The sequence below is a fragment of the Oryzias latipes genome, chromosome 15 (assembly GCF_002234675.1).
Source record: "Oryzias latipes chromosome 15, ASM223467v1".
In the NCBI taxonomy this organism is placed as follows: Eukaryota; Metazoa; Chordata; class Actinopteri; order Beloniformes; family Adrianichthyidae; genus Oryzias; species Oryzias latipes.
This window is the reverse complement of record NC_019873.2, coordinates 9,105,288-9,133,213: the sequence shown is the minus strand read 5'-3', so window position 1 is coordinate 9,133,213 and position 27,926 is coordinate 9,105,288. Positions and strand designations below refer to the sequence as shown.

At 38.2% G+C, this 27,926-nt stretch overlaps 1 protein-coding gene across 1 annotated transcript; it reads right to left on the bottom strand.

Annotated features, from left to right (window-relative positions):
* Positions 1-380: 380 nt before the first annotated feature.
* Positions 381-21,430, bottom strand: LOC101171060 (B-cadherin-like). Its single transcript, XM_023963127.1, has 18 exons — positions 21,239-21,430; positions 15,919-16,033; positions 14,313-14,401; positions 13,894-14,094; positions 10,933-11,073; positions 10,491-10,646; positions 9,933-10,077; positions 7,625-7,797; positions 7,189-7,317; positions 6,765-6,950; positions 4,209-4,453; positions 3,691-3,833; positions 2,537-2,628; positions 2,319-2,451; positions 1,893-2,114; positions 1,229-1,362; positions 1,010-1,153; positions 381-914 (listed from the first exon to the last, which is right to left on the bottom strand). Exons 1-18 carry the CDS (start codon positions 21,287-21,289, stop codon positions 696-698), a joined length of 2,718 nt encoding a protein of 905 aa, XP_023818895.1. The 5' UTR covers positions 21,290-21,430; the 3' UTR covers positions 381-695.
* Between the last annotated feature and the right edge of the window lie 6,496 nt (positions 21,431-27,926).

Genomic DNA, 27,926 nt, shown 5'->3' with positions numbered 1-27,926 from the left:
CAACAGACCACCCATCTTCTGTATTCATAAAGGTTTATGTAAAAAATAAACCAGTCAAACCAGTCTTGAAGTCTTTTTGCCGGCAACATAAGAATCTTTCACACAGCGGTGTATTTAATATTTCTGCAACATTTGTAAAAAAAAGTGTCTTTTAAACTTCTACAGCTCATCAGTAATGGCTGGCTGGATTTCATTTTGTTTCAAATTAGTTCAAACAATATTAAAAGATTTAAAAAAATAAAAAAATAAAAACCTAGAACACAAAGTACTGTACTTTTTAACCCTTGTGCTATCCTAGGCACTTTAACATTGGGAGTTGGGTCATCTATACCCACTAGACAGTGCGCTGAACCTTTTTTCTTCAATGATTTGTGATCTTCACTGGTGTCCATGGATTACATGAAATCTTTCCACCTTTATCCACCTTTGTCATGGTAGGGAGAACACGTTTATGTAAGGGTGGGGTCATCTAAGATAGCTCAAAGGTTAAATTTGATCCCATCATTACCAGTGCATTCAGCATCCCCAGAAAGTTCCAGAAAAAAAAAGACCAACATCTGTACAACTTAGAAGAAGCCACAAAAAAGCCTGTGGAGGGGAGGGGGCTGAAAAGAGCGCGTCACTGAAAACTGAACTCTGCAGGTCGTTTCTGAGTGGAGTCATCAACAGAGTCTGGTGGAGGGGGGTCTGTGGTTTCACAGCATGTCATCGTCATCTTCTCCTCCCCCATACATGTCAGCCAGCTTCTTGAAACGGGGGCCCCACTCGGTGAGGCAGTTGTAGTCCTGATCTCCGCTGTTGCTAGAATTCAGGGACGAGAGGCTTCCTGCGTCCGAGCCCCCACCCTCGTAGTCAAACACTAGAAGCGAGTCATAGGGGGGCGCGGTGGGGTCTTCGTCTGCTGCCTTCAAGTTCTGGAGGATGGGGGGGGGGGGGGGGGGGACATTTTAAAATCATTTCTAAAGAAAAAAAACAGACGTGCCTACAGAGGCTTGTCTGCATCACTCACGTCTTCAATAAAGTTGCCAATTTGGTCTGGGTTGCCGGGCAAAGTTCGGTAGGTGGGGCGAGACATGGTCACAGGCATCATATCACTCCGCAATACGTCGGGTTTGTTGTCGAGGCCGTAGTGAAGAACGCTCAGATCAAAATTCTGATGAACAAAAGAGCAGATTCTAAGCACAAAATCTTGCTAGCATAAGTGTTTTGTCAGATCTATAGTGTTTACCTGATCGTCTTCTCCACCTCCCTCCTCAGCGTAGTGGTAGATGTTGTCTCTGATTATATCTTTCTCAAACGGCTCTCCGATTTCTCCTTTCTTCTGCCGTTTATTGTATGCATACAACCCCAAAACAGCAATTACTGAAACAAAAAGCTTTATTAGAAACTGGTGGGCTGGTTTATTAATCATCATTAAAGTCAGTAACACAACGCAATGTAACATTTCCATGTTTCTGACACCTCCATCACATTCCCTCTTTTTGGGTCCTCCCTTCATCTTCCCACCAGCAGCTCCAGGTAGGGTATGCCCCGTCTTCCTCTCATTTCCTCCTTTTGTTCAAAACACCCAACCTGACATTTGGATCCATTGAGCTTTTTAATAGTCAAATAATTCCAACATGTTTAGTCCCACAAATGGTTGTTTCTCTCAGATTTTCCTGTTCAGTCCAGTTTTGGTTACTAAGCCAACACCTTTGTCACACCAACTGGCCTTTACCCACTATTTTTAATCATCTGGGTTTATAAATGATGAACATTATCATGGGCAACTAATGTGACAATCTACCCTTTTTTTAATTAGAAAGATTCTAGTTTTACATTAGAAGAAAAAAAAGGCCCAAACAACTCCATCAACACCATACATTCTTTCATTTCTGAGAAAGCTTACTCACCCAGCAGCAGCAGCAGAGCTCCAAGTATTCCCCAAATATATGGAGACATTTCTTCTTGCCCACCAATTCTAGCCAGAGAACAAAGTCCATTTTCTAAACAGGTGCAAACTTCTACATTGATGGAGCTTTCTTGGTCCAGGTTACCACGATCTGCGACCCTCAGGACCACTTTGTATTTTCCTTCAGGAATGTCCGACTTTAAAAACAGCTCGATTCCAGTTTCTACAGAACAGAGAAGTGAAGGAAATTCAGTTTCAACTTGAGCATAATTTCCATTTACTGTTGCCATTTTAAAAACAAACATCACAGAGATGCTGCTAAATGATTTCAGGATTTAGTTTATGCAAAGAACATGAGAGATTGAGTGGTAGAAAAAAAAAGCTTTTTCTTTTCAAACGTGAACATTCAAGGGAACAGTGTTCGTACTGCTTTCGTTCATCTTAGCCGTCCAGTTGGCTGAGTACTTTTCATGAACGGCCACACTGTACGGAGCAGAATGAGCGGCTTCGTCTTTATCCACTATACTCAGCAGCACTGGAGTCCGCTTGTGCCTGCAAATCTGAGGAAACACAATCACAGTCAGTCTCAGTGCAGTTCTTCCTGAAAAATGTAAACCTAAATGGCTCTAAAAAGCAAACACACACCTGTGTTTCCCGTTCTACAATCGCTGGGGCGTTGTCGTTGACATCTTCAAGTATAATGATCAACGTGCCAGTTCCAGTGGCTGGGACTGGATCTGGTGAGATCACAGATGAACATCAGTAAAACCAGGAGCAATTTTTTCTCATAACAGTTGATCTCTTAACCTCAAAACTTTGATGCTTTCTAGCAAATTAAAAAAAAAACGATTTGAAATAAAAATAGAAAAATGCACAGTTACAGTTACAGTTTTTTTCTGACAAGACTGAAAGTCACCAACAGTTCTAAACAGGAGAGAATAGTGGTGGAGCATTGGTCTGCAGATAACTAGCACTTAGCTTGTCAAAAGGTCTTTTTCCTTTGACAGCAATTTTAAAAATGACATTTTCTTTAATAAATAAATGAAAAAAAAGAAAAAAATGTTTCCCTTAATTTATTTTTGTATTTATTTTGTTTATTGATTGCACATTTTTTTCCCGCAAATTTATTCGTGTTTCTATTTTGGTTCCTTATTTTTGCTCCGTCCTTTAAGTTTCTCTCACATTATTCATTCATTCATCTTATTCCGTTTATTCCCTTTTGGGGTCACGGGGCTGCCGGAGCCTATCCCGCCCACTTGTGGGCGAAGGCAGGGGACAGGCCGCCAGTCTGTCGCAGGGTAGAGTGTCCACAATCACACACCCACGCACTCACACCTATGGACAATTTAGAGTAAACAATTAACCTATGAAGCATATTTCGGATCGTGGGAGAAACCCGGGCATGCATGGAGAGAACATGCAATGGTGTTCTGTTTCAGGTCCCTCAGCCAGGACTTGAACCAGGGGCCTTCTTGCTGTGAGGCAAGAGTGCTAACCACTGCGCCACCGTGCAATATTGATTTTATTATTATTATTATTATTATTATTATTTTTATTATTGTACACAACAGACTTACAAATAAGAACTTTAACCTCTCAATGGCCACACCAATATATGTATATATATTTTTATATGTAAGGAAAACTACAGTTCAAGTCCAAGTTGTGCATTTCACTCATTGGCAGATTAAAAAAAAAAGTTGTCTGCACTTTTAATAACCTCCTAACTGACCATAAAATCTCACTTCACACATAAAATAACTTACAGCCAGCAACAATTTCTCTCTCTTTCCACCTACCGTTATCATAAGCACCAAGGAGCACCGTGTATTTATTCTCCTTCACATTAGAGGACTCTCTGTCCATGAGGCTTTTCACCTTCACCAGCCCTGAATCCTCATCCACTTTCAGCCAGTTATCAGGGTCATCAACTATTTTATACCTGCACATAAAAATGGATTCATTACAAAAATCATTCGTACATTTTTAGGCACTGAAAAGAATAACGTTCTAAGAATGTTTGTGTTTGTATAATACTGAATCTAATACATGTTTACAACATGGAACAACTGTGTGTAAACCAATTGTATGTAAAAAAAAAAAAAAAGGATAAAATTACATTTAGAGACTTAAAATCCTCTAAAGGATTTTAAAACACTTCCTTCTCTGTAATTCTGGGCTGGTCAGATTTTGATTAACTGACACATTAATAAAATTAATTTCCTTGTTAAGTTTCTATTTTTCAACAGTAAAAAAAACAAACTAAAAAGGCTTTTTTTTATTTAGAAGTCCAAAAGAGGAGAGTAAAAAATCTTACTTGACAGTGTTTTCACGTGCAAAGTCTGGGTCTTCTGCCTCAGACTTCATGATCACACTGTCCACAGGAAGGTCCTCAGACTTTTGAACGGTCATCTCCTTTTCTTTAAAGATCGGAGGCTCATTGACGTCCTTCACAATCACCACCACTGTGGCGGTAGAGGTGGTCAGTGGAATGGCAAAAGGGACGTCGTTCTCCACAATAACCATCAGAGTGTGTGTTCTGCTTTTCTCAAAGTCAAGTCCCTATTGTTTGAAGAAAAAGGCAGTTATCAGTGGGTGTGCAAGTAAAAAATTGATACAATGAAATATTACAATTCTTCATTTGGTGATACCTGTATCGACATCAACTGCAGCAGAGACAATATTTAATTAGTTATTTACAAGCTAACATGTAGTTCAGCATCTTTTGTTTTACACTTAAACCTCTACTAGTTGGCTGCATATCACACCGACCCTCTTCCAGCAGCTCCACACTGAACCAAAACAATAGAATATCAGGAGAACCGCCTTGTAAGATGTTTATTCAGCCTCGCGGTTACTGTAGTTACCATGGTTGTTACAAAGATCAATGAGACATGGAAAATGAAGTTTTTACTTGTGATGGGTACTATAACTTTGTGCCAACTTGGTGCTGGGACCATATAAAACACAGATTTAGGTGCTTTGTGGACGGCTTACACTGACTGTAGTCTCAGTCAAAATGCTGGAAGCCAAGCGAGTGAAACTTTAACTAATCCTCACAGCCAAGGATTCTAATTATCGTATTTTCACAACCATAAAGCACATAAGCCTTACATTATCTCCAAAATGTAGGGGGCGCCCTATGAGGTGGTGCGCCTAATGTGTTGTTGTGGGACGTAGAAGACTGAAGCACAGTTTAAACTGGAAGCTATCAGCTACACGGGGGAACATGGAAGTAGAGGGCTGCATTTGGATTGGGTCCCGCGGGACCCGGCGGGACCCAATCCAAATCTCGCGGGATTGGGCGGTTTGAATTGTGCTGCGGGCGGGAGCAGGCAGCAAAAAAAAAAAAAACCCCGCGGGATCAGTACTGCCATGAATATCTCATGAATATATTTTAGCGGACTACGTTAGGCTGTGCAGCTGTTGGAGTCTTATGTACTGAAGCTCCGTGAAGGCACCAGGTAGAGACGCCCAATGGCCACTGTCATCTAACCTGTTGTTGGGGGCGTGCCCCGCCCCGCCTCTTACTAAGAGCGCGCTTCAGGCCGTCTGTCTGCGCGCGCACACACGCACACTTTTAACCGAACAGGATTTGGGAAAATATATTTAATATTTAAGTTGCACATTACACAAAAGAGGAATGTATGAAAAGATGAGGCTGGAGGAGGGACATGAATCTCTTTAATAATATCAATAAAAATACGTGTTTTTTTCCTGCGGGACGGGAGACAATACAAAATCAATGCATCTCTATTACTGTGTGGGACTAAATTCTATGAGTTTTGCGGGTGCGGGCGGGAGTGGACATACATATTGCGGGTGCGGGGGGGAGTGTAACGCATTCGTTGCGGGAGCGGGCGGGATTGGTCAGAAATTCAGCGAGCGCGGGCGGGAGCGGGATGAAGAAAATAGTCCCGCGCAGGGCTCTACATGGAAGCTTCTGCGAGAGAATTCAAGATGAATGAATCCATAGTTCACAAGTGGAGGAAGCTGGAAAACGAACTCCGATAGTCAAGAAGACGCAGCTGAATTTCCATGGAAACAAGGCGACTCAAGTGATGAATTAATGACCAGCTTGGAGAAGCTTCTCTGCAGTCACCATTCGACTGAGGGCATTAATGCTTACAGAGGAAGCTTTTGCTTTAGTTTTATGAACGCTGTCATCTTCCATCCAGGCAAGGAATATGGTGCTGCAGCGACTTTCAGTGGATTGCAATGAAAAGCTGTTTATCTTCCGCTCATACTGCAGTAAAAAGATTGCAGACAAATGCCTCCAACCCAGCCACATCACCATCATGGACAAGTCGCCGCTAACTTTCGACATCCTGGTGAGTCACACTGTTGATAAGAACTGGAGCAGTGTGGTAGGATACTCAAATTGGGCATGGCTTTTATAACCCTGTAGGTTAGGCACAATTCTTTTTCTTAAACTGAAAAATATTTTGTGAAAATCAAACATTAAGTGTTGAAAAATTATTTCTTAATTTACCATAAGAAAAGCATCATGAATTTGCCTAAGTAACATTAAACAAAATGGTACGCATTGCAGTGCTTAACGCTATGATCATTAAAACAAATGTATTTTACGATTGTATCCTGGTAAAAGATGTATTAGTATTCAGAATTTTTCTTGCAAGTCATTCTCTAAAGAAATCGTGAAATGTTGTTTCTGGTGCATTGTTGGGATACATTATGATATGTATCGTATCATTAGCTACGTGCCAATAAACACCTGTAGTTATCAGTGTAAAGGACATCTTTAGGACAAAACATCTGTACTTTTGCTGAGTACCAAACTTTACTTTTAAAACAAAACAGAGTTTGTCCAACTTGAAAACAGGATCTTTCAGAAGCGTCTTTGTTTTCTTACCTTAGCAGTTTTAAGGATTCCTTCTTGTTTGTTGGTTCCTGTTTCTATGGAAAACAAATTATAAGGATCTCCTCTGACAATCTTGAACTTAGCGTTCCATGCTGGGGTGTTTGGTTCGTCTTCATCAGTTACTGACATTTTAACAACCAGAACCCCCACTGCGTTTTCATCAACTGCTCCCTGATACTGGAAAAGGTAAAAGAATGAAAGGCTCAAGGAGGGTTTGCTCACAAAACCAAAATTAAATTGAAAACATGAAATATTCACAGCTGTCACACAGTAAAAGGCTGAAAAACTTCCTACAGAATAACCTTAATGCTCTAAATAAAAATGAAACATCATTATTTATTCAAAGAAAACTTGAATTTGTCAAAACCCTTCCAGACATTTTTGTTAACCAAACAGTCACATGTGTTGTACTCACAGTAGATGCAGTAAAGACTGGAGGGTTGTCGTTGCTGTCCTTCACTTTCAAAACTACTGTTGTTTGTCCAGTTAATCCAGTTCCAACCAGATCCGCTGCTTGTATTTCCAGAGTGTATTCAGGATATTTCTGTTAAAGCACATCATCATCATCATCATCATCATCATCATCAACAACTGCAGCAGATACAAGAAACTTTTTCTCCTCTAACATTGGAGTAACAAAGACATAAATAACCATCTTGATAACACTAAAAATTCAGTTACCAGAAAATGTGAATTTTTCTCCACAGTTTAGTAAAAGGATAAAAAACAAAGTGAAATAAAAAAAACAAAAACATCTTAATGTTTGAAGGGTAAATCCATAAAATATACATAAAATAATAAAAACTCTATAAACAACTTTTCTTTCAAGAAGATTTATTCAAAATCATTACCTCTCTGTCCAAACCAACACCTTCAACCATGATGGCTCCATTGTTGGTGTTAATGGCAAACATGGAATCACTGGGAAGGTTAGGTTCCTGGCTCAGAATCGTGTATCTGATAATTGAGTTGTCATTGCCTGGTTCATCAGCATCAGTGGCTTTAACCTGAATCACTGTAGTCCCTGAAGAGGTCAAATATTACAGCACAATTAAAATTGGATTTTAATGACAAACCCCTTCCTGTATTTTGGGCCACAAGATTTTCAAGTCGTTAATCTGTCAAAGGAAGTGATCAAATAGTAGAGTTATGGAATTATGGAATACTGATATTATAGTTATTGGTTCTGATGTCAAGAGAGGGACAATTTTTGAAACTAAAAGAACTTTAATTAAGTTATTTAGAACCAGTCAGAAAGCTGGGCATTATTTGACTCAGAGCCAACTTATCCCTAACGTTAAGTAGGTGAAATTGTTTTTTATCATCTTAGAGATTTGGTTTGGGTCTGTCCAATTCTCTCTTGGAGAGAGAAGCTGGTGATGGATACTTTTATCATCAGTAGAATTGATATTGTAACTCCTTGCTTGCTGGTCTTCCACCAAAAACAAAATAGTATTAAGAACCTTTGGCTTCTCCAGAACTCTGCTACACAAATTCTCACCAAGACCACGATAATCAGCCAATATATAATAACATTCTTTATGAAATCAGTGAAAACATATGACCCTCTCTGGGTTCTTTACATAAAAGTCAGGAAATATATAGTAACAGTATTTTAGATTTTAGAAGGAGCCAGTTTAGCTCGTGCTGGTTTGCGGCGCCTTCCGTCCGTGAAACCCGGGTTCAACTCCGGGCTGCTCCCTGTTCCCTTCTCTACGCCAGTTCCAAGCCCGGTTTGAGAAGGTTGCGTCAGGAAGGGCATCCGGCGTAAAACATTGCCAAATTTACCATGCGACTTGTTCGCTGTAGCGACCCCTGATGGGAGAAGTCGAAAGTGGAAGATTTTAGATTTTAGAAAATCAATAATAACCAAATAACTCTCTTTGGGTTGTTCACGGATATAAATCTTCTGTTGTCCATGCACAATCTTGGGTAAATGTTCAACTTCAACGTTGTAATTGCAGAATTTCTTAAATGACTCATATGAGCTGTGTCTTAAGGTTTTTGTGTTCTTTCCTTATAATCCAGTTTTGGAGGTTTTCAGGAGGCTAGCCTATAGACACCATTGTTTGTTCTCTCTGATCAACTTCCTAAGTTAAATACTATCTGAATCAATTTTTATTTATTGCTACTTTTGAACGTTTCAAGTCATTTCAGTGAGCATTGTAGACTTTATTTTTTTAACTGAGGGGTACCAACAATTTTGTCCGCCACTGTATGTTAGATGTTTGCCTCCTATGTAGACTGGGGTTAAAACTTGTTTAAATTAAACTTTTTCAGTGAAATGGAAATGATGTTTTTGGTTGCTTTGCTATTTGTTCATGTATTGCAATCGATATCGTCATCGCAATATTGATCACGAATATCACTTGTCGCGAGTATCTTACATATCGTGCAGACATAATACCGACAAACGTTGTCCATGCTCAGCCTCTTTCCCAATGTTTATCTCCATCAGTCAAGAGGATGGAAGGTGTGAAAGGGTTTAAGGCTTCTGTATGGGGGCTTTACTTTTATGGTTTTGTGCTTGTTTTTATGCCATTTGATTTTTCTTGTGTAAAGCACTTTGTGTTATATTATGCTATATAAATACAGAAAGACTGAAATAGATAATAGCCAATGTGACCATGTCTGCCAGTAGTTCTGCATTGACTATGCAGCCATGATGAATGAACACATCAGTAAACCTAAAACAAACTTTACACACATCAGTTTATTTCTGCTTCCATCAGTATTAAAAGTCTAAATCATGACTAAAGTTTACCTGCAGCTCTGACATCCACTCACTTCCAGAAAAAATAGCTCTAGAGGAAGAAACTTCTCATAATCAATGAGCAAAAGTAACAAGTATTTGGAGAACAGGATTAACACCAGCGTCAGAGTTCACAGCTCAGCAGAAAAAACAAAACTCTCTGAAAGTGAACATCTAGCACTGTAGGAAAAGAAAATGCTATCCTTCAAGACTCAAACTTGTGTAGGTCAACCTCACCATCTCCACTCCTGATTATTTACTTTATCTGATTCTGTTCTGTTCACTGGACTTTAACAACAATTAATGAGACCCAGAACCTGCTCTGGATTCAACTGTTTAACCAGAAAAGGTTATGATACAAAATAGAAAACTATTATTTGTTAAAACAAATGATCCACTGATGTTACCTTTTGGTGAGGATTCAGCAACTTCTGCCACATAGGATGTCTGTTCAAAAATAGGTTTGTTGTCATTCATATCAATTACATTGATGATGATTTCCATAGGATCCTCTGCTTGGCTTGACCCAGCAACATCAGCGTGTGCAAAGAGCTACAAAATAATACAAAGAACAAAGTGTTACTGTCCAAGAAAAAACAAGCTAATGTCCATCTTATTGTGAAGAAATTACAAACAACTTTAACAATTATAAGACTTCATTATCTAAATTCATGAAGAAGAAAAAAACGGCGAACCTACCCTAAAACCGCCCAGATTATGCCTACCCACCCAAAACCATTTTTACCCGCAAATTTAGAACCAAAACCGCCCAATTGGGTGGAAAACCGCCCAATCTGGCAACACTGGTGGGGAGTGTGGAAAAAATATAAAGATGGCTGACTTCAGTAACAGTTACAAATAATATTTATATTCCCCTTAAAAAAATATTTTTGGTTTTTACCTGGCAAAACTCGTACAAAACAAAACTATAATGAAAAAAAAGAAAAACTGTAGCTTATTCTTACTGTATAATGTGCATGTTTCTCTCTGTCAAGTCTCTGATGAACATACAGATCACCAGTGTCTTTGTCCATTGTAAAGAGTCCTACAGGATCTTCAGTGGCTCCTGGACCTGTGATGCTGTAGATGATCTTCTTAACTTGGTCTTCATTGGAGCGAATCTGAACAAACCAAGAATCAATAAAAACCCGCCCACAACAACATTAACTTTTCTTTAGCAAACAACATGAGTTAAATCTGGTTGAAATGTCTCACAAACAAATGAGACAAAAGCTGATGTTTAAGTGCAACTTAGCAGTAGAAAATTTAAGTATTTTAACTTTTGAATTTGACTTTAAGAAAAATATCATCATGGATCTGACCAAACTAAAAACCAAAATAAATAAATCAAAGATCAAATTCAAAAAAGGAATTATCAGTTCTGCAGCAGATTTTGATGTTTCCTACCTGAACCATTTTAAATGGAAAGGGTCCATTGCTATTCTCAGGATGGTTGATAGGAGGGACGACCCAGTCTCTTTTCCATCTCCTCAGTCCATTCCTCGACTTGGGAAAATAAGGGACGGCAACATCTGGATGTCCTGCAGTCTAAAAACAAATTTTAAAAGGAATTTTTTTTTCCAGAATAAATTACGTGTTAATAGATTTTAATTTGATTTGAAATGGTTTATTTCAAGCAATCACAGAATAATGCACAAAGCAATACAATAAGAATTTATACCTTAATTCCAAGACATATCAAACTTAGGATAATTAGATATTAAATTAAATATATTGCTTGAAAGGGAGTGGATGGAAGCGAATTTATATAATCCCACCCCTGTTCTACCGTAACCATTTTATTACATGATTTATCATTATCCAGTTCATAACTTTTCATCTGATTTAAAGGCCTTACCAACACAGTTTCAAGTCATTGAGGAGCTAGCTTGGCATGAATTTCGTCGAGTGCAGCTTTAAAGTCATCACCATTACTGTCTGTCTTTCTTAGAAATAATCCGCTATTAAGTCGATTGATAATTTAAGTCGCTTAAAATCTTTTGAGAGAGCAGCCGGCAGGCAATACTTGTCCGTCGTTAACCCAGAACCGGATAATTTAAACAAATATGCAAAGAAAAAAAAACAGTATATTTAATAAACCAAGAAGTTAAAACAATAATAATATGAAGATATTAGTGGTCAAGTTCATTTTTATTTTAGAAACCCACACTTCTTCTATTGAGCCATCCTGGGTGAATAAATGTCTTGACCTAAATTACATAAATTATTAATTTTTTATTAATGTTTTATATTAAAAATGTGTTCCTGATTATTTCTTTATCCAAATAGTGTTGGATCAGGAACTAATAAAAAAACCTGTTTGAAAAAACTCAGGTTTGTGATGCAGCAACTTCCATGGGTTGGCTAAATCCCCCCCAGCTCCACTCCGATTCCGAAGCATCCACTAGCAGACAAATAGATCCATTAATGTCTTCATTTCCAAGCAGGAGTATGACTCAAAATTGTACGGCTGGATAGCTCCAATATTGCACGCTGTTTTTTTGTTTTGGTTTTTTTTTCGGCGGGGGGCATAAAACGGTATAATCATAATTAAAATATATAAATAAATATATAATCAGTGAAAACAATTTTACAAAAGAGAAAAATATAGTTGGAGCGGGACTGAAAGCAGCTGTGTTTTTGCGAGCAGTATGTTAAACTGTTGCACTGTAATTTATAACCAATGGTTTTCTTGTCATTCCAGCTGCTTTGAAATCATCAACCAACTCCTGCCTTGATGTTTTAGGCCTATTTCCCACTACTCTTACAATCACTGTGAAGTCTTGTTTGGAATCTTTGTTGGGTCTCAGAGAAGAGTGGTTCACATTCATCCAGCTGAAACATTCAAATCAAGATCAAGATCTGCTACATCCCCTGGACTTACACCACCAGGGTCCCATCATGAAACAGTTCAAGACCAGGCTCAGCCAGGCTGGTTTGAGTTTTATAAATTGTCCCACCTACATCTCTCATCTTATCCAGTTGATGAAGAAGATTGTGTCCCAGTGCCTACATCTGTCAGAGACAAGTCTCTTATTGTGGTCTTCCCTATGGGCTAAAGAACAGTGCATAGAACCCTGCTTTCTTTGAACCCCTAGAAGGGTTAATGAAAGTGCTCTGACTATAGACTACATTGTTCCGTAAAAGGACTTCATGTCTGCATGTTTACTCAAAACTCCTTGGACCTTAACATCTACAGTATGTTAAAAGTTGTGTATAGAGGCAAAGGGGAGACCAGCTCTGTGGATCTTTTCCAACCTCTCATGATGCGAACAGTAATGGACAAAAGCCTGTCCTTCTGACACCATGGAGAAAGTATCTTTAAAAAAAGCACAGCCACACCGCCATCCAAAATTAAAACTGTTTTTAATATTACTGGAGGACATCTTGTCAACGGTGTACGTTTCACTTCTAGAATCCATTCCCAAATTTAATATTTCTTCCTGGTTCAACTTTTAAAAAAATCTCCCTAAAATAATTGATCAGGCCACCGAAATACTCAAACACCACAGTCCGCTCTCAGTGACCTGTACAGGTGATCACTGATGATCACAGAGGACATCACTCCCCTTCACTCCTCTCTGCTGCTGTCAGACAGAAGAGGCAAAACTCTCTGTTGGCCAAAAAAAAAGAAATCTACAAAAAATAATTTATCCCCAACGCTTTTAATCTACTTAATTCTTAATAGTACTCAGTCTAAACTGTATGTGGATGATGCAGTCTGGGATTTTTATGTATTTATCATTTTTTAATAAACTATTATTATTTAATCTATTATTCTTTTATTTTTCTAAATTTACTGTGTTCTGCCATGTTGAAACAGACAAAGTCTATCTATCTAGTAGTATCTATCTTAAAAAGGTGAGATTGGGAAGGAAGGTTTCTCTGATTGAAACCCAAGAGGACCAAACAGACTGGACAATGTACCGTGATCGTGCATCAAGCCTAGCTGCCACGTGGAACTTCCCATGCAACTGACAAGCATTAGCAGTCCAAGCAACATGCAGCAGGAGCAGTTGAAGAGGCAAAAATTTGGATATGGAAGGATTTCATGGAGGTCTTGGAGAAGGGTTTATGAGGGACTGAATTTTTTGACTGAATTGTTTTCACTCTGGTTATTAAACAGTATATGAGTTTTTCATCTTCCAGAGTGCTAGAAGCTTTATGGGAATTCACTTATTCAATCCACATGGGTTTTGTGGACTTGGAAGAAGTGTTTAATCATAACGATTAAAGAGTTATGTGGGATGTACTTAAGGAGTATGGGGTCTGGGCTCCCCCACAGTAGGAGAAGATGGGCGGGCAGATGGATAACCATTATAAAAACTTATACTTTCAGGGCCCTTTCTATTGCTCATCTGAACTTACCTCTTTGGTATCGGCAGAATCCACTTCAGTGTTGTGATGGTTCTGGTGTCTGTGGTCTCCATGGTGCCGCTCAGCATCTCTGCTTTGGTGATGTCCATGTCGCAGGACCATGACAGGAACAGTCATTTTGTTGCCCTGTGAGTCCAAGGAGTGGACAAAAAAGTCCTGATGTCCTTCATGGAGAACAACTGCTCTTTTCACCTAAAACATCGGATATGAAATAAGGTTAACTGTAAAAAAGTTTCAAAAGGAATTTAAATATTCATCAAAGCAGTGAAGGTCAAGGATAGGATTTTTAAAAAGCATCAGACAAAGACTGAGAGTTGAGTTTGTCACTTATAAAACAAAAGTGTCAGATTTTTAGAAAAACAATAAAAAAGAGAATTTTTTTTTAAATTCATGTCAAGAATGTTACTCACACTTAATACTCCATCAGTAGTGAACACAAAATGACTGTCATCTGTGCTGAAGAGAAACCTTGTACGATCTGTGCAGTCAGTGAATCCAACTACAAGAAGAAAAAAACACACAAAGCAAACGGATTAAATAACAAAAATCTCTACTACAAATAGATTATTCTTTGATTCTTGGATGTTGCCTTTAAAAGCAAATCATCTGCCTCCAGCCATCTGTCCTCTGCATTCTCCCCACTTTTATTTAACAATTTCAAACACACTGATAATGAACCTAGTTCATGCCAACTACAAAATAATAGAGACAATTTCTCTGTATCATTTTTCATCACATTGTAAGTTTAAAACACTGTCTTCTCTTACGGTAAAATACAAAAATATGACCTGCTGGTTATTCCTGTTCCTTTTGTGGTCATGATTTAGGACTTTTTTTGTCTGTACCAGCAAATCAAAGGTTGCATTCAGTGCTGCAGATGTAAATGCAGATTCAAGTTTCTACAGATTCAGGAAACAATTACCATAATGACTTCAAGTAACTCACCCCCATAAATGTGCTTATCCAGCATTATTAGTAAAGAAAGACCTGCTTGAAAATGACTGTTCTTTACAAGCAAATGATAATGTAACTATAACCTCCTAGTGGACAATAGTTTAAAACCAGCACACTGACTTTTATGAAAATGTTATTGTTCTGATCTTTACAGAACAGCATCACAAGAGAAGATTTCATGTTAATAAAATTATGTAACATAATCCACAATAGGGCTGTAACAAGCATCTGAATACTCACATATTCACAATCTAATTTGCAATCTTTCTAAATCCAATAGAGTGTAGTAAAAATACACTTCAAACAATAATGACCAGTCCAAAATACTGAATAATGCTGAATTTTAAGTACATGAAATATAAAAACTGCATGTGCTGCTGTCACAGAGAGTAAATAAATCTGTCCTCTGTGTTAGAACAATTTCAAACACACTGATAATGAACCTAATGAACCCAAATACGATGAATGAAATTAAAGAATATTATGAAAATATTGTAATCAAGTTCCTTCAATCGTGATAAAAAATGTCAGTCTGTCAAACTGTCAGTTCAGATGTTTTCTAATTGTAACAGGGTCATTTGAATTGAGGTGTTCCTGTGTCTTCATTTACTATCTTCCTGTCATCTGTCCAATATAACTAGTCTGCAAAACTTTGGGGATGTAAAAACTATGGAGAACATTTTCAGAATTTGTTGTAAAATGCAGTGATGTTTGTTTTGTTTAGTATTAAAGCTGTTCTAACTAAAGGTATAAATGCAGGTTTAAATATACATTTTCATTTTATTTCATCACTAAAAAGAAATAAATTAGCAATCATTTAGATAGATTTTGATTAAAACATCAGAATCATGGTTCGATCTGTGGATCGTTGACCTTGAATCGATTTGGATCACCTCCTCAGTATTACTCCACAGGCCTAATCCACAACGCTGCTACAACCACTGAGAACTCCTTTGGAGCAAAGTCGTAACAGAAAATACCTGATTTTTTCCATGTGAAACATCAATGATGAGCACAACCACATCCAGGAAGCATGAAGCAGTAACTGTTTGATGAACATACCTTTGCCCAGTCTTGTGCCTGCCTTCAGATGCTTCCTGTTCACTTTGAATATTAACAAATCTGACTCAAATCCAGGTTTACATGGCGACTCCTGTGTGGTCGACACAACTGAGACCTACAAGGAAAAAATGGCAAAATCACCGAGGTTGACGACGAAATCACATCTATTCTTCATACTTTACAAAAACTGAAATTTAAAAAATTGTACAAAAAACTAAAAATGTACTCTTAAGAATCATAAAAATACAAATTGGAGAATGGATTATGTGTCATGTAGCCACAAAGAACAGCTTTTACAACAACAAAAAAACAACAGGTATTTACTAAAGGGGAGAAACAATTGAGTTTTAAAGCAATTTAAATGACATAAATATTTATGGAATAAATAAATCTGTATTGGCTGTATATGCCTTCCAGGTTTTTGGAATGTGCTTGTCATACAGTTTTTGTCTAATTTTAAGGTTAAAGCTAAACTATTAACACGGAAAACACATACATTCTGATCGGGAACGTTCAGTAAAACTCGGTCAAAGTCGGACGGACGGATTTGAAACTACTTAACCTGTCTGATGTCATCAACGGCAGAAGGGCGAGGCCCTTCCAGCAACTGCGACGTTAAGATCGTTTGGGAAGAGGAGAAAAAGCGCACACGACGCGCGCACCAAATGCTTAACACCAATACTCAATAACTTTCTTTTTTCCTTTTAAATTACCACTTTAGTTTAAGGTTGAAAGATGGCGGCAGAAGAGGCCGACGTTTTGCTGGTCTTTCCCGCATTAAACCTGAGATCATTAAAACCAGCGATTTTTTGTGGAAGACGAACTCTTAAACTTTTTTGGTTGTGAAAATGAGACTGCTGAGGCATGACGAAATTTCTTTGCAAGTGACAAACAATTTCAGCTTTGAGCACATTGAATCATCAAAGAAAGTTTTGTTTGAGGTCTGCCCTAATACCTCTCAACGCTGCATCTCTCACAAAGGCACGCAAAAGGATATTAACAACGTAAAGATGTGTCTGAAAGTGCAAAAACGAGTGTGGGGACAATGATCCAAGGTTTGTCTCGCACTATTTGGATGAACTGCCTCCTGTTTCAGTCAATCATGTTGACGTCTAGGCGCTGCTATCACGGATGGAGCAACTAAACAATGATATGCGCTGCATGAAACTCACTCTGGAGTCTCAAACTACTGCTTGTGAAAATATTCATGCTGTGACGGCATCGATGGACAACCGGATCACTGCGATGGAGCTGAAACACTCACCGGTGCTAAGCTAACAAACACAGAGGAACCAGCTGGCAGTAAGGCCGATCAGCCTGCAGGACAAGCTCCGCCATCTCCAATGTGGAGTGTTGTTGTGCGGGATGGACGTCCGGCAGAAAGGAATAGATGTAAAACCTGCTTCAGTTTCAAAGCCACAATTGGACGTTCGCGCAAAACTCCTGGCATTGTTGGAACTGGCCCTATTCCTAATATTCACGGAGTGATTACAAAGATGATGAGTGTTCTTGCAACTAAATTTGTCCCCCAGTTTGGATGCTGTTACACTTAGCAAATACCTGGAAGGGAAATTGGGTCGGGAAGTTAAATGCAGGAAAATGAAGACTGCACACGGGAGATTCAGCTCTTTCCACATCACTGCTGAATATAATGCTGTGGCTGACATGTTTGTGCCTGAGCTCTGGCCGGATGGTGTTTATGTGAGGCGCAACTATGAACCCTGCCGTATAGAACAAACTTCTGCAGTCAGTGGTTTTCCCAAAAAACACTCAGATTGTGACTAAGACATCTGTTCCTATGGTGGATGGCGCCGAAACAAACGCGTAAAAGGTCAATTTTGCGTCATCTTATTTGAAGACAAAACATGCGGATTGTATCATATAATACACGTGGCCTTCGTACTGGACATAGTGTTGCTGATAAATCAAGACGCTATGTTGTTGATAAACTGAGTGTGATGTTTCTTGTCTCCAAGAAACTTGGCTTGGTGAACAGGACTTGGATAATTTGAACTCATTACATGTGGATTTTCATGGTACTGGTGAATCCACCACGGTTCTGAGCACAAGAATTATTTGTGGTAGAATTCCTGGGGGCGTGGCTATCCTCTGGAATGTTAAGTATGACACTGTTGTTAATGTTACTTAACGTTGATTGGGCTGTTGGCTTGATAAGAAATTTACAACACTAAATGTTTATATGCCCTATGGAAGATGAATTTTTACACAAATTAGCATTCACAGAAACATTTAATGAGGATAATAGTAATAATGGGTTTGATTTATCTGTGCTTTTTCTTGTTGCTCAAAGCGCTTACAATGTGTCCATTATTCATTCACTCCTCATTCATACTTGGTGATGGTAACTACTGATGTAACCTCAGCTGCCCTGGGGCAGACTGACAGAGGCGTGGCTGCCAGTTTTGCGCCAACGGCCCCTCTGACCATCACTGGGACATTCACGCACATTCACACACCAGTGGAGCTACACTGGAGGCAGGGAGGGTGAAGTGTCTTGCCCAAGGACACAACGACAGCTGGCTGGGGGAGCGGGGATCGAACCGCCGACCCTTCGGCCATGGACGACCTTCTCTACCACTTGAGCCACTGCCACCCTGAGGATAGCAGCTCGACTTGTGTGTTTGTTATTGGAGATTTTAATGCTGATCTCTCAGATAACTCATCAATATCTGCTAATCATTTAGTCTCTTTTTCAAGAAAATAATCTCACCTTATCAAGCTTATATGAGGGATGCCTGGCATTCCACCTCATGGCTAGACCACTGTGTCTGTACTGCGGATGCTCATGCTTCTCTGAGAAATATAGATATCCTGTATAATTTGGCTACTTCAGATCACATACCAGTAGTCTTCTCTGTAACCCTTGTGCTATCCTATGCATTTTAACATTGGGAGTTGGGTCATCTAGACCCACTAGACAGTGCGCTAAACCTTTTTTCCTCAATGATTTGTGATCTTCACTGGTGTCCATGGATTACAAGAAATCTTTCCACCTTTATCCACCTTTGTCATGGTAGGGAGAACACGTCAATGCAAGGGTGGGGTCATCTGAGATAGCACAAGGGTTAAATGTGGCAAATATACCATCTATTGTGACTAAAGAATATGATGATCTTACAGACAAACTTAATTGGACTAAATTTACAAATGAGGACATCAATAAATACAAAGCAACCACAGATACTCATCTGCAGGCTGTAAAATTACCCAGAGATGTACTGGCATGCTGTGATCTAAACTGCAAAAATGCTACTGATTGCAATGAGTTGTGTGAGCTCGATGAAAATATAGTCAAAGCTGTAAAAGATACAAGTCTCTGCCTACGAAGCAGGAGTCATAAAAGCTGGACTATTAAGCCAGGCTGGAAAGACTTTGTAGCTGAACATCATGCTGCTGCCAGGGATGCTTTCACATTCTGGCTTGAAGCAGGGAAATCTCGACAAAGTGCATTGTTCGAGAGCAAGAAAGTGACTACTTCTAGATTCAAACATGCACTTCGCTTTATTAAAAGGCTAGAAAACATGATGAGAGCAGATTCTCTGGCCAGAGGTCTACAAAGTAATGATTAACATAAATTCTGGAAGGAGGTTAATGTTATGAATAATTGTAAAAATTGATTGCAATCCAACATTGAAGGTGTACAGTATGTGGTGCGGAAAACATTACTGATTTATGGCAAAAACATTATTCTGACTTGCTTAATTCGGTAAAAGGCCATGCAGTTTCCATTGACAATGTGGATATCACTGACACAGTGGTGATTCGTGCAAGTTAGATTCATGATGCAAATTTAAAGATAAAAGAAGACAAAGCATGTGGTCTAGATAACTTCAAAGTCGAGCATTTAAAATATCGATAAAAATGAAATCGAAGTGAATCTTTTAACAAGTGAAAATCATTTTGGTTTTTCAAAAAAGCCTCAGCACTGATTTGTTTTTTTACACATTACAGGAAATAGTTGGGATATACCTAAATCTAAAATCATCTGTATTTTTGTGTTTTTTGATGCCACTAAGGCTTTTGACAGGGTGAACCACCACAAACTATTTCGAAAGCTTTTTTTCGAGGTGTAATGAAATATCTGGTACGATTCCTGGCTTTCTGGCATGCTAATCAAACAATAGTGTCAAATGGGGCAATATTTTATCTGAGCCTTTTTATATAAGCAATGGCATTCAACAGGGAGGGATCCTTTCTCCATTTCTATTCAATGTATATCTATTGATGATCTATCTACCAAGTTAAATCTGTACAAAACTGGGTGTGTTGTTGAATGTCAAGTTTTTAAGCCTCTTATGTACGCTGATGACCTTGTCATTTTTAGCCCCTATAGGGCTGGGATACAATCACTTTTAAAAGTTTGCTCTGACTATGGCAGAGACTTTGACATTAACTACAACCCTTCTAAAAGCAACCTAATGATTGTTAGGACCAAAGATTACAAAAATATAAACTTTCCTGTTTTCATGCTTTGGGAAAAGCGTCTGGAACATCCTCAATCATCAAATATCTTGGACACTTCACTACTGATGATTGGCGGGATGGCAGAGACATTCAGAGACAGTACTGTAAACTTTATGCTCAGGCAAATATGCTGATAAGAAAATTCAGTATGTTTTCTATTCAAGTGTAGTGTCCGTTGTTCAGATCTTATTGCATTCCTTTGTACACGGCTCCTCTGTGGTGGAATTCTGGACATGGGACATTCTGTAAACTCATAGTGGCCTATAACAATGCCTTTAAGCTTCTGCTACAGCTGCCCAGGTGGTAAAGAGCCAGTCAGCTGTTTGTGAATGCTCACATCCCCACCTGTGAAGCACTACTGGGTAAGCTTACATACAACCTCATGGAGCGCCTGGACAAGTCTAAATATTCAATTATCATGTCTCTGAATGATCCCAAAAGAAGCTCATGCCGCTACACTTCCGCCTTGAGGAAACACTGTGCACAGAAATTATACTCTTTTTAAATTATGGTAAACTGTAGTTTTTTTGGTTTTGTTTATCTATTTATTTATTTTATTATGTGTGTTATATCTGTCTTCTTTTATGGACCGCATTTGAGTCTGAAATAAAGTGAATTATTATATTATTTATTTAGTTAACCAACCACCATCATTTCTGTTGTAAATCTGAACTTCCATTTACTAAATAAAGCAGATTCGAGGACGAAGCGAAACTTAATCCAACAAGGTTTAAAGCAGAAAAATAATGTTTATAATGCGTTTATAAATAAAAATCATACTCATAAAATACTACACGCACAACGTAGTCTGTATTAAAAAAAAAGTTAAACTCACCGTAAGAATGAAGAAAATAACTCCAAAAACCACAATCCAAGCGATCCCCATTTGTGTGTGAAAGCTCTTTTCTGTACTCCGGTTGATACGAAAATAAGTATAGAGAGGAAAAATAAAAATCAGTTTAAAAGTCTCCTGAAATGTAATCCTCAGGGTGTTTTCACTCCCATCTAGCCGCTGCAAAGGCTTTCAACTTATGAGTGTCATCAGCCAGTGTTGCCAAATAGTGTCACAGTTTTCCAGCCCAAAAGCCATCTGAAAACTGCCTGACACAGCAAAAAACCACCCAGCATGGACGTTGTGTGGGGCATCTATCTATCTATCTATCTATCTATCTATCTATCTATCTATCTATCTATCTATCTATCTATCTATCTATCTATCTATCTATCTATCTATCTATCTATCTATCTATCTATCTATCTATCTATCTATCTATCTATCTATCTATCTATCTATCTATCTATCTATCTATCTATCTATCTATCTATCTATCTATCTATCTATCTATCTATCTATCTATCTATCTATCTATCTATCTCTCTGTCTGTCTGTCTGTCTGTCTGTCTGTCTGTCTGTCTGTCTGTCTGTCTGTCTGTCTGTCTGTCTGTCTGTCTATCTATCTATCTATCTATCTATCTATCTATCTATCAAAAACTGGTACAAGGTGGAATATCAATTAAAAGTTTAGGCTTGCCATTGTTACAACAACTTTATACTTGTATTTGATGTTAGTTCCTAAAAACAGACGTTCAACTTTTATCTAACTCTGAGATGCATTTGATTAAACTTGGGTCAGGAATGTCCGACTTTATGTTTTAGGTTTTACATCTAAAGCAATCATTTCAAAATTATATGTTAAACTCTTGTGACTGAGCCAAATGTCTTGAACTGCTGGCTTTGTGAGCAAAATGCCCATTCTGTTTACAAAATATTGCAGCACACCTTAAGTGCCGGCTCCACTGAACCCAGAGTGACCCCATATCACAATGACTGTGGTATTGTTTCTGAAGCTTTCCATCCCAGAAAAAGAATAAAGTAAAATCATATAATCAGAAAAACTTTTCTGTTGTGTTTCGCTCCAAGCAATATGCATAACAGTCAAATGGATCTTGATTCCCTTCCTGTCCGCAGTTTCTTCGAGCAATTGATAAGACCGGGACTTTGAATATGTAAAACCACAAAACATCAGAAAACATCTGTGAGGCACGGTGGTGGAAGGGTAATGATTTGGGCTTGTTTGGAACTCCAGAACTCAGACATCTTCAAATCAATAAAGGTTCCCTGCAGTTTTGTGTGTACAAAAATGATAACCACCAACAAAAAATTAGACACGAAAATCTTCTTTTAAAATGTGGCTAAAAATATAATACAACTGCTTAAAACTAAAAGATAAACATAAACTAAACAAACAATCAACACCACCACCAATTTTTATTTTATTTTATCCTCTGTAAAATGTTGTCTCAATAACTAACATGTGAGGTTTGGATCATTTTGAAATTCTTTTAAGATCAAACCTAAATCTACCTGAATGTTTCTTTTTGATTTAACAGCACAATGTAACAAAACTGCTCCTGTCTGAGCTCCTACAAGGGAGTCGCTTTTTTTTGGAAAGCTGCTTGGTTAATCAGAGATCATGCATGCTCTTTAAGTAGCATGCACCAGGTGTGCCCCAGGTGTTCAGGCATCTTCAAGGTTTACGCCTTCAGCTGTGTCCTGGTTATAGTTCTCCAACCTGGAATGAAAACGGGCTTAAAATAGACCTCAGTAATCGTGGGACAGACATGCTGTTGTTAACTCATAGCAGCTTTATTCATAATCTGCTGTGGCATACAATAAATATTTGTGGTTGATGAACATTACTGAAACATTAAAAAGTAAACCTTATAGTTTCAAAAGTAAATAGAATTTGGCATATAAAAGAGGCATTTTCTCATAGTTGAGGTTAAAGATATCATTTTATGAATGCCAATTTTTGCTCTTTTGCTTTTGAGTCTTTACTAGAACACTGTGCTTATAGAAAAAAGGAGCAAAAGGAGGAGCTATGAGTGGAGAACCTTTGCTGTACAGTTTATGTCTACTTCATGAATATTTTAACATGAAGATGCAATGATGGCCAGCTAATCTACAAGGAAAAAAAAACATTGTTTTTATTTATTTATATCAAGTTTCAACACTTATACTGACAAAAAAGCTTTACCAGTTTATTGTTGGAGGAAGACATCATGGTAACTTATTCAACTCATTCAGGCAATCAAGTTTAAAAAACGAAAATGTATTATCAAGACAATACACAGTGCTGCAGAGAAGACAATCCCATAATAAACAGGTGAGGGATTGAACAGAATGTGACCAAGGTTAGACATGGGAACTAGTCCAATGATGTGGGAGAACAGAGCAAAAAGAATCCACCTTCACTGTGATTAAATGATAAAAAAAAACAAGGGAGGAGCAGTGCAGAAAATTTCTAACCAACATGATGAAGGTGAGGCAAAAAGCCAACAGTGAAGTCCACAGGCATAAACCCAGGTTAAACTAGGAATCATGAAAACACAGGAGCAGATTAAAACAAAGAACACAAAGCAGCCAAGAAGCTGGACGAATTATTGACAGCGAGCAAACACCAGCTGACCTTGTCTCTGTGCTGAGATGAAGTTTATCCCAACAGTTTTCTTATCCTGTGTGCTTTCAGATACTGAAGTTTCTCACATGCTCACACATGCACAAAACGTCGGCTCAAGTACCTTCACTGACTTCCAAGAATGAACAACAACCTCCCAGACTCCAGATGAACCTGAGGTCAGATGAGGAGCGGAATGGGTCTTAGTGTCTCAGAAACACAGGACCTTCATCTTTTTGAGCAATAATTAACAGTAGCTCAGTCATAAAACAAAGACACAGACAAAACTAAAAGTTAAAGGAGACTGTTGTGAGAAGGAGAACAAGATCAGACAGACAGTAAGTGTATGTGTGTCATGATGGTAACCTGTGGGAGTTATTAACCCTGGAAAGATCTGTGGAAATCTACCGCTCCTCCCAAACTCTTCTCTGCTGGGAAGTTCACACACTCCCTAATAACAGTAAGGGCCAAGCGTCATCTAAAAAAAAAAATGACACAGAAAGAAGAAACCAGATACACTCAAACCACTTCTGTCCTGTTATACATCAACTGGTATAAAACCAATAACGTTGCAGCTCATTTAAACTATTAAAAAAACTACTTAAAGGAAAAACATAATTTTCTCATGACCCTGAAGCTTCTTTAGTTCCACTTCCTTATTATTATTAAAAAGTAGTTTCTTGTAAGGCAGCCTGTAGTTTTTAAAGTCAGCTACACTTCCATCACAACCCCATTGTCCGTCATTTCTGCTGATGGATTTTATTGTCATTTTCATCCAACAACATTCTTGGACACAAGAAATCGTTTCCATCTGAACTCAACAGCCGTAGACATTAAATCACACAACAGAGGCCCTGGAGATATGTATTTTGCTCCATCTATGAAAGGAAACATGCAAGCATCTTTCAGAACTTGATGTAGTTTGCTTATTGTTGTGGGACTGGAGCAGAACGTATAGCTGCTTCAGAAAACCCACTGCATCCTGACAAAACAGGCAGCACTGTAGAGCTCATGTTCTTTCCCTTCGCCAATGCATTTTAGTTCCAACCTCGATGAAAATTGTGTTTTTGGTGTTTTTAACATGTTCTCGTGGCATTTTTCTGATGACGGAGGACATACAGAAAGAAAATGAAGCTTCTTTATTCAAATCATTGTGAATTAGGAGGAGGAAAAAAAGGTGCCGTGTAAAAAAGTCTGTGACGTAGGTGGACCACAAGATCCCTGCTCCACCCCATTCTGATGCATCCCCTGGAAGACAAACATAGGTTCAGGTTGGGGGTGTGAGGGGCTGTAGGCTAGCGAGACAATGTGTAGACAAAGTGATGATGGGAGGTAAGGGCAGGCTTACTCCACGCCAACAGTCCCGCCCACAACTCAGAGGTGAAATTCTAATGAACTCCTGCAGAAACGGTGTCGTAGAAAATGACACAATTTTTTTTTATTCAGGCTAAAAACGGCATTACCATAATAAAAAAAAACTACTGGGAAGACCTTGGAAATAGATTAAAAGATTATTGGACCGGGACAGTTCAGCTGATTTAACTGAAATGAGCTTTTGATGGACCTTTGATGGATTCGGTCATCTCTACAACAGTCTTGTACCTGGTGTGTTCCAGCTGCTAACAGGCATGTTGGTCCAACCTATTTGTCTATAATGGTGCAGTAAGTGTTTGATGACATCATATCAAATGTAAAAAAGGTTCAAATGGATGCAGCGTAAACCAAAATAGTCATGTGACTACATGGTTTGCTCATTGTGTGAGCATTGCATGCTTTTCATGTTCCAAAAATGTAAAGTATACACAAAAACAATGTGTGACAGGTCACCTATAGTGGTTACTTTATGAACGTCCCTGGCTTTCAACACTGTTTATTAAACGTTGCTTCTATTCAGAAGTCACGTTGTTGTCTTTGACATTTTATCAACTTTAAGATTTGACACATTTTCAGAAATGTTTTAATTGAATATGATCTGTGAGAAAAGTAAAAGAGAAGTTGCTTTCATGGAAAGCAGCAAAGGAAATGACCTTTGTTTCCTTAGTAAGTCCCACACTAGAAAACTATGATTAAAAGAAAAGGACAAGGATCAAGGTTAATATGGTTGTCTTGTAAGATTTTGTCTGGTCTGAGTTAAACCTAAGCTTAACTTTTTTTTTGAGCTTTAGTGACTCACTGAGCAAAATAATTGGAATTCTTTGGTTCAAAATAAAAATCCATGGGAATCTTTGATCTGCCCGACATGTCTTTCTGCGTCTTACTCCCCGTGAGAATGTCTGAGTTGAGGCTGTCAGAAAAGGCAGTTTTAACATTATCTGGTCAATGATTAACTCCCTGGTTAATGATTAGAGGCTGAAGTATCTGCTAACACAGAAACTGCTGGATATCAAAGACTTAGATGAGGAGGTTTCGCGCTAAAATACTATGAAATATGACTGAGCCTTGATTCACTCTTGAATCTGAGAAAGATAAGCATTTTTCTGCCTTTAATTGCTAAATGGTCTTCCCCTAAAAATCCAGTTTTTGGAGCATTGCACAATGATTGCACTCTGCACAGCCTCACATTTGCAGAAGTGGTAGCTTCTTTTTCTCCTAAAGTGTAAAGGCGATGAGTCTCACATGGTTTCTGATCCTGTTTTCCCGCTGGTCTGATGAGTATCTCTCGGACTAAACTGAAACATGGTCACAGGAGAGGCTCTACCACTTTTGGAAGGTCCATTTAGATTAAAACCCTGAGAGATCATTTGAGTTGAAGCTCCACTGCTCTGTTCATAAATGAGCTTATTTTTCATTTTCTTCTAAGCAAAGAAAAATAAAAATAAGTCATAGCACTGACGTTGTGTTTTTTTATTTGATTTTTTTTTTTAATCATGCTTGCCTTGAATGGTTTATGAATCCACAGTTTAACCTCTTGTTCTTAACAGTAGCAGTACTAACTTTACTCTTTGAAAACAATCTTTTACTAAAGATTTTGACGCTTGTGCTATCTTAGGTGACCCCACCCTTACATTGATGTGTTCTCCCTACCATGACAAAGCTGGATAAAGGTGGAAAGATTTCATGTAATCCATGGACACCAGTGAAGATCACAAATCATAGAAGAAAAAAGGTTCAGCGCACTGTCTAGTGGGTCTAGATGACCCAACTCCCAATGGTAAAGTGCCTAGGATAGCACAAGGGTTAAAGAGAGTGTAGTTTTTGGAACAAATTTTGCAAATCTGTATTATTTTAGGTTTTCCAGGCATCAAAACATAAATCCTTTTTATTTGATGTGCTGATTGCCTCGTTGTCCTTGGGACTGTGTAACCAAACTGACAAGGTTGTCTTTAAGCAAAGACCATTAAATGCTATAACAGACAGAACACAAAGTCAAACATGAAAAAAAGCCAAAAAGACCATTTACTAAAACACTTTCTGGATCCTTTTTGATGTCGTCCATGAAATGAAAACAGCTAATAGTGCATTTGAAGATACATGTATTCATGATTGAATTAACAAAACCAGCAGACAATAAAGAAAAGAAAAAAATAACACACTGCATAACCAAAAAACTCCTCATAACCTCTTTGTAAATGCAATTATTCTGTCCACATTTCCTCACTCACAGCAAAATGACTTACTAACCTGTTGACCCATTATTTTAGCTTCTGTGATGGACATTTGTGTGATCATCACTGAGTGTTATTTTAGATAAAAAACATTTTTAGTGGAAAAACTTTAGCATAACTTTATGAATCTTAGTTAGCTGCCTAATTTTCAAAGCTATTAAAAGGAACATATAGTAATATTTGTTGGGGAGCCAAATCATTTTTTTTCAGATTTTCCTAAAACATCCCCAAACTACATGCAGCCATTGAACACCTACATGGAACAGTCATCCATGTCACAATATTGCAGTAAGTTTAAATTTGGCAAAAAAAAAAAACTAATGAAAAAATACATTCTTAGAATCTTTATTGCTAAAGGTTTTATTATTCCTTAAATTTAGAAAGTAGTTAAATATTTTCATATGCTTAAAAAAAAGAAATGTGGTCTTTTGCTGATTTAGGAGCTAAATCGTGGTGTAAA

Excerpts from the sequence above, each read along its gene's own strand:
- LOC101171060 (XM_023963127.1), bottom strand. The coding sequence starts at position 21,289 with ATGGGGATCGCTTGGATTGTGGTTTTTGGAGTTATTTTCTTCATTCTT. Across the intron at positions 14,095-14,312 it reads CTACTGATGGAGTATTAAGT|GTGAAAAGAGCAGTTGTTCT; the intron begins GTGAGTAACATT and ends CCGATGTTTTAG. Across the intron at positions 10,078-10,490 it reads AGAAACATGCACATTATACA|CTCTTTGCACACGCTGATGT; the intron begins GTAAGAATAAGC and ends ATTATTTTGTAG.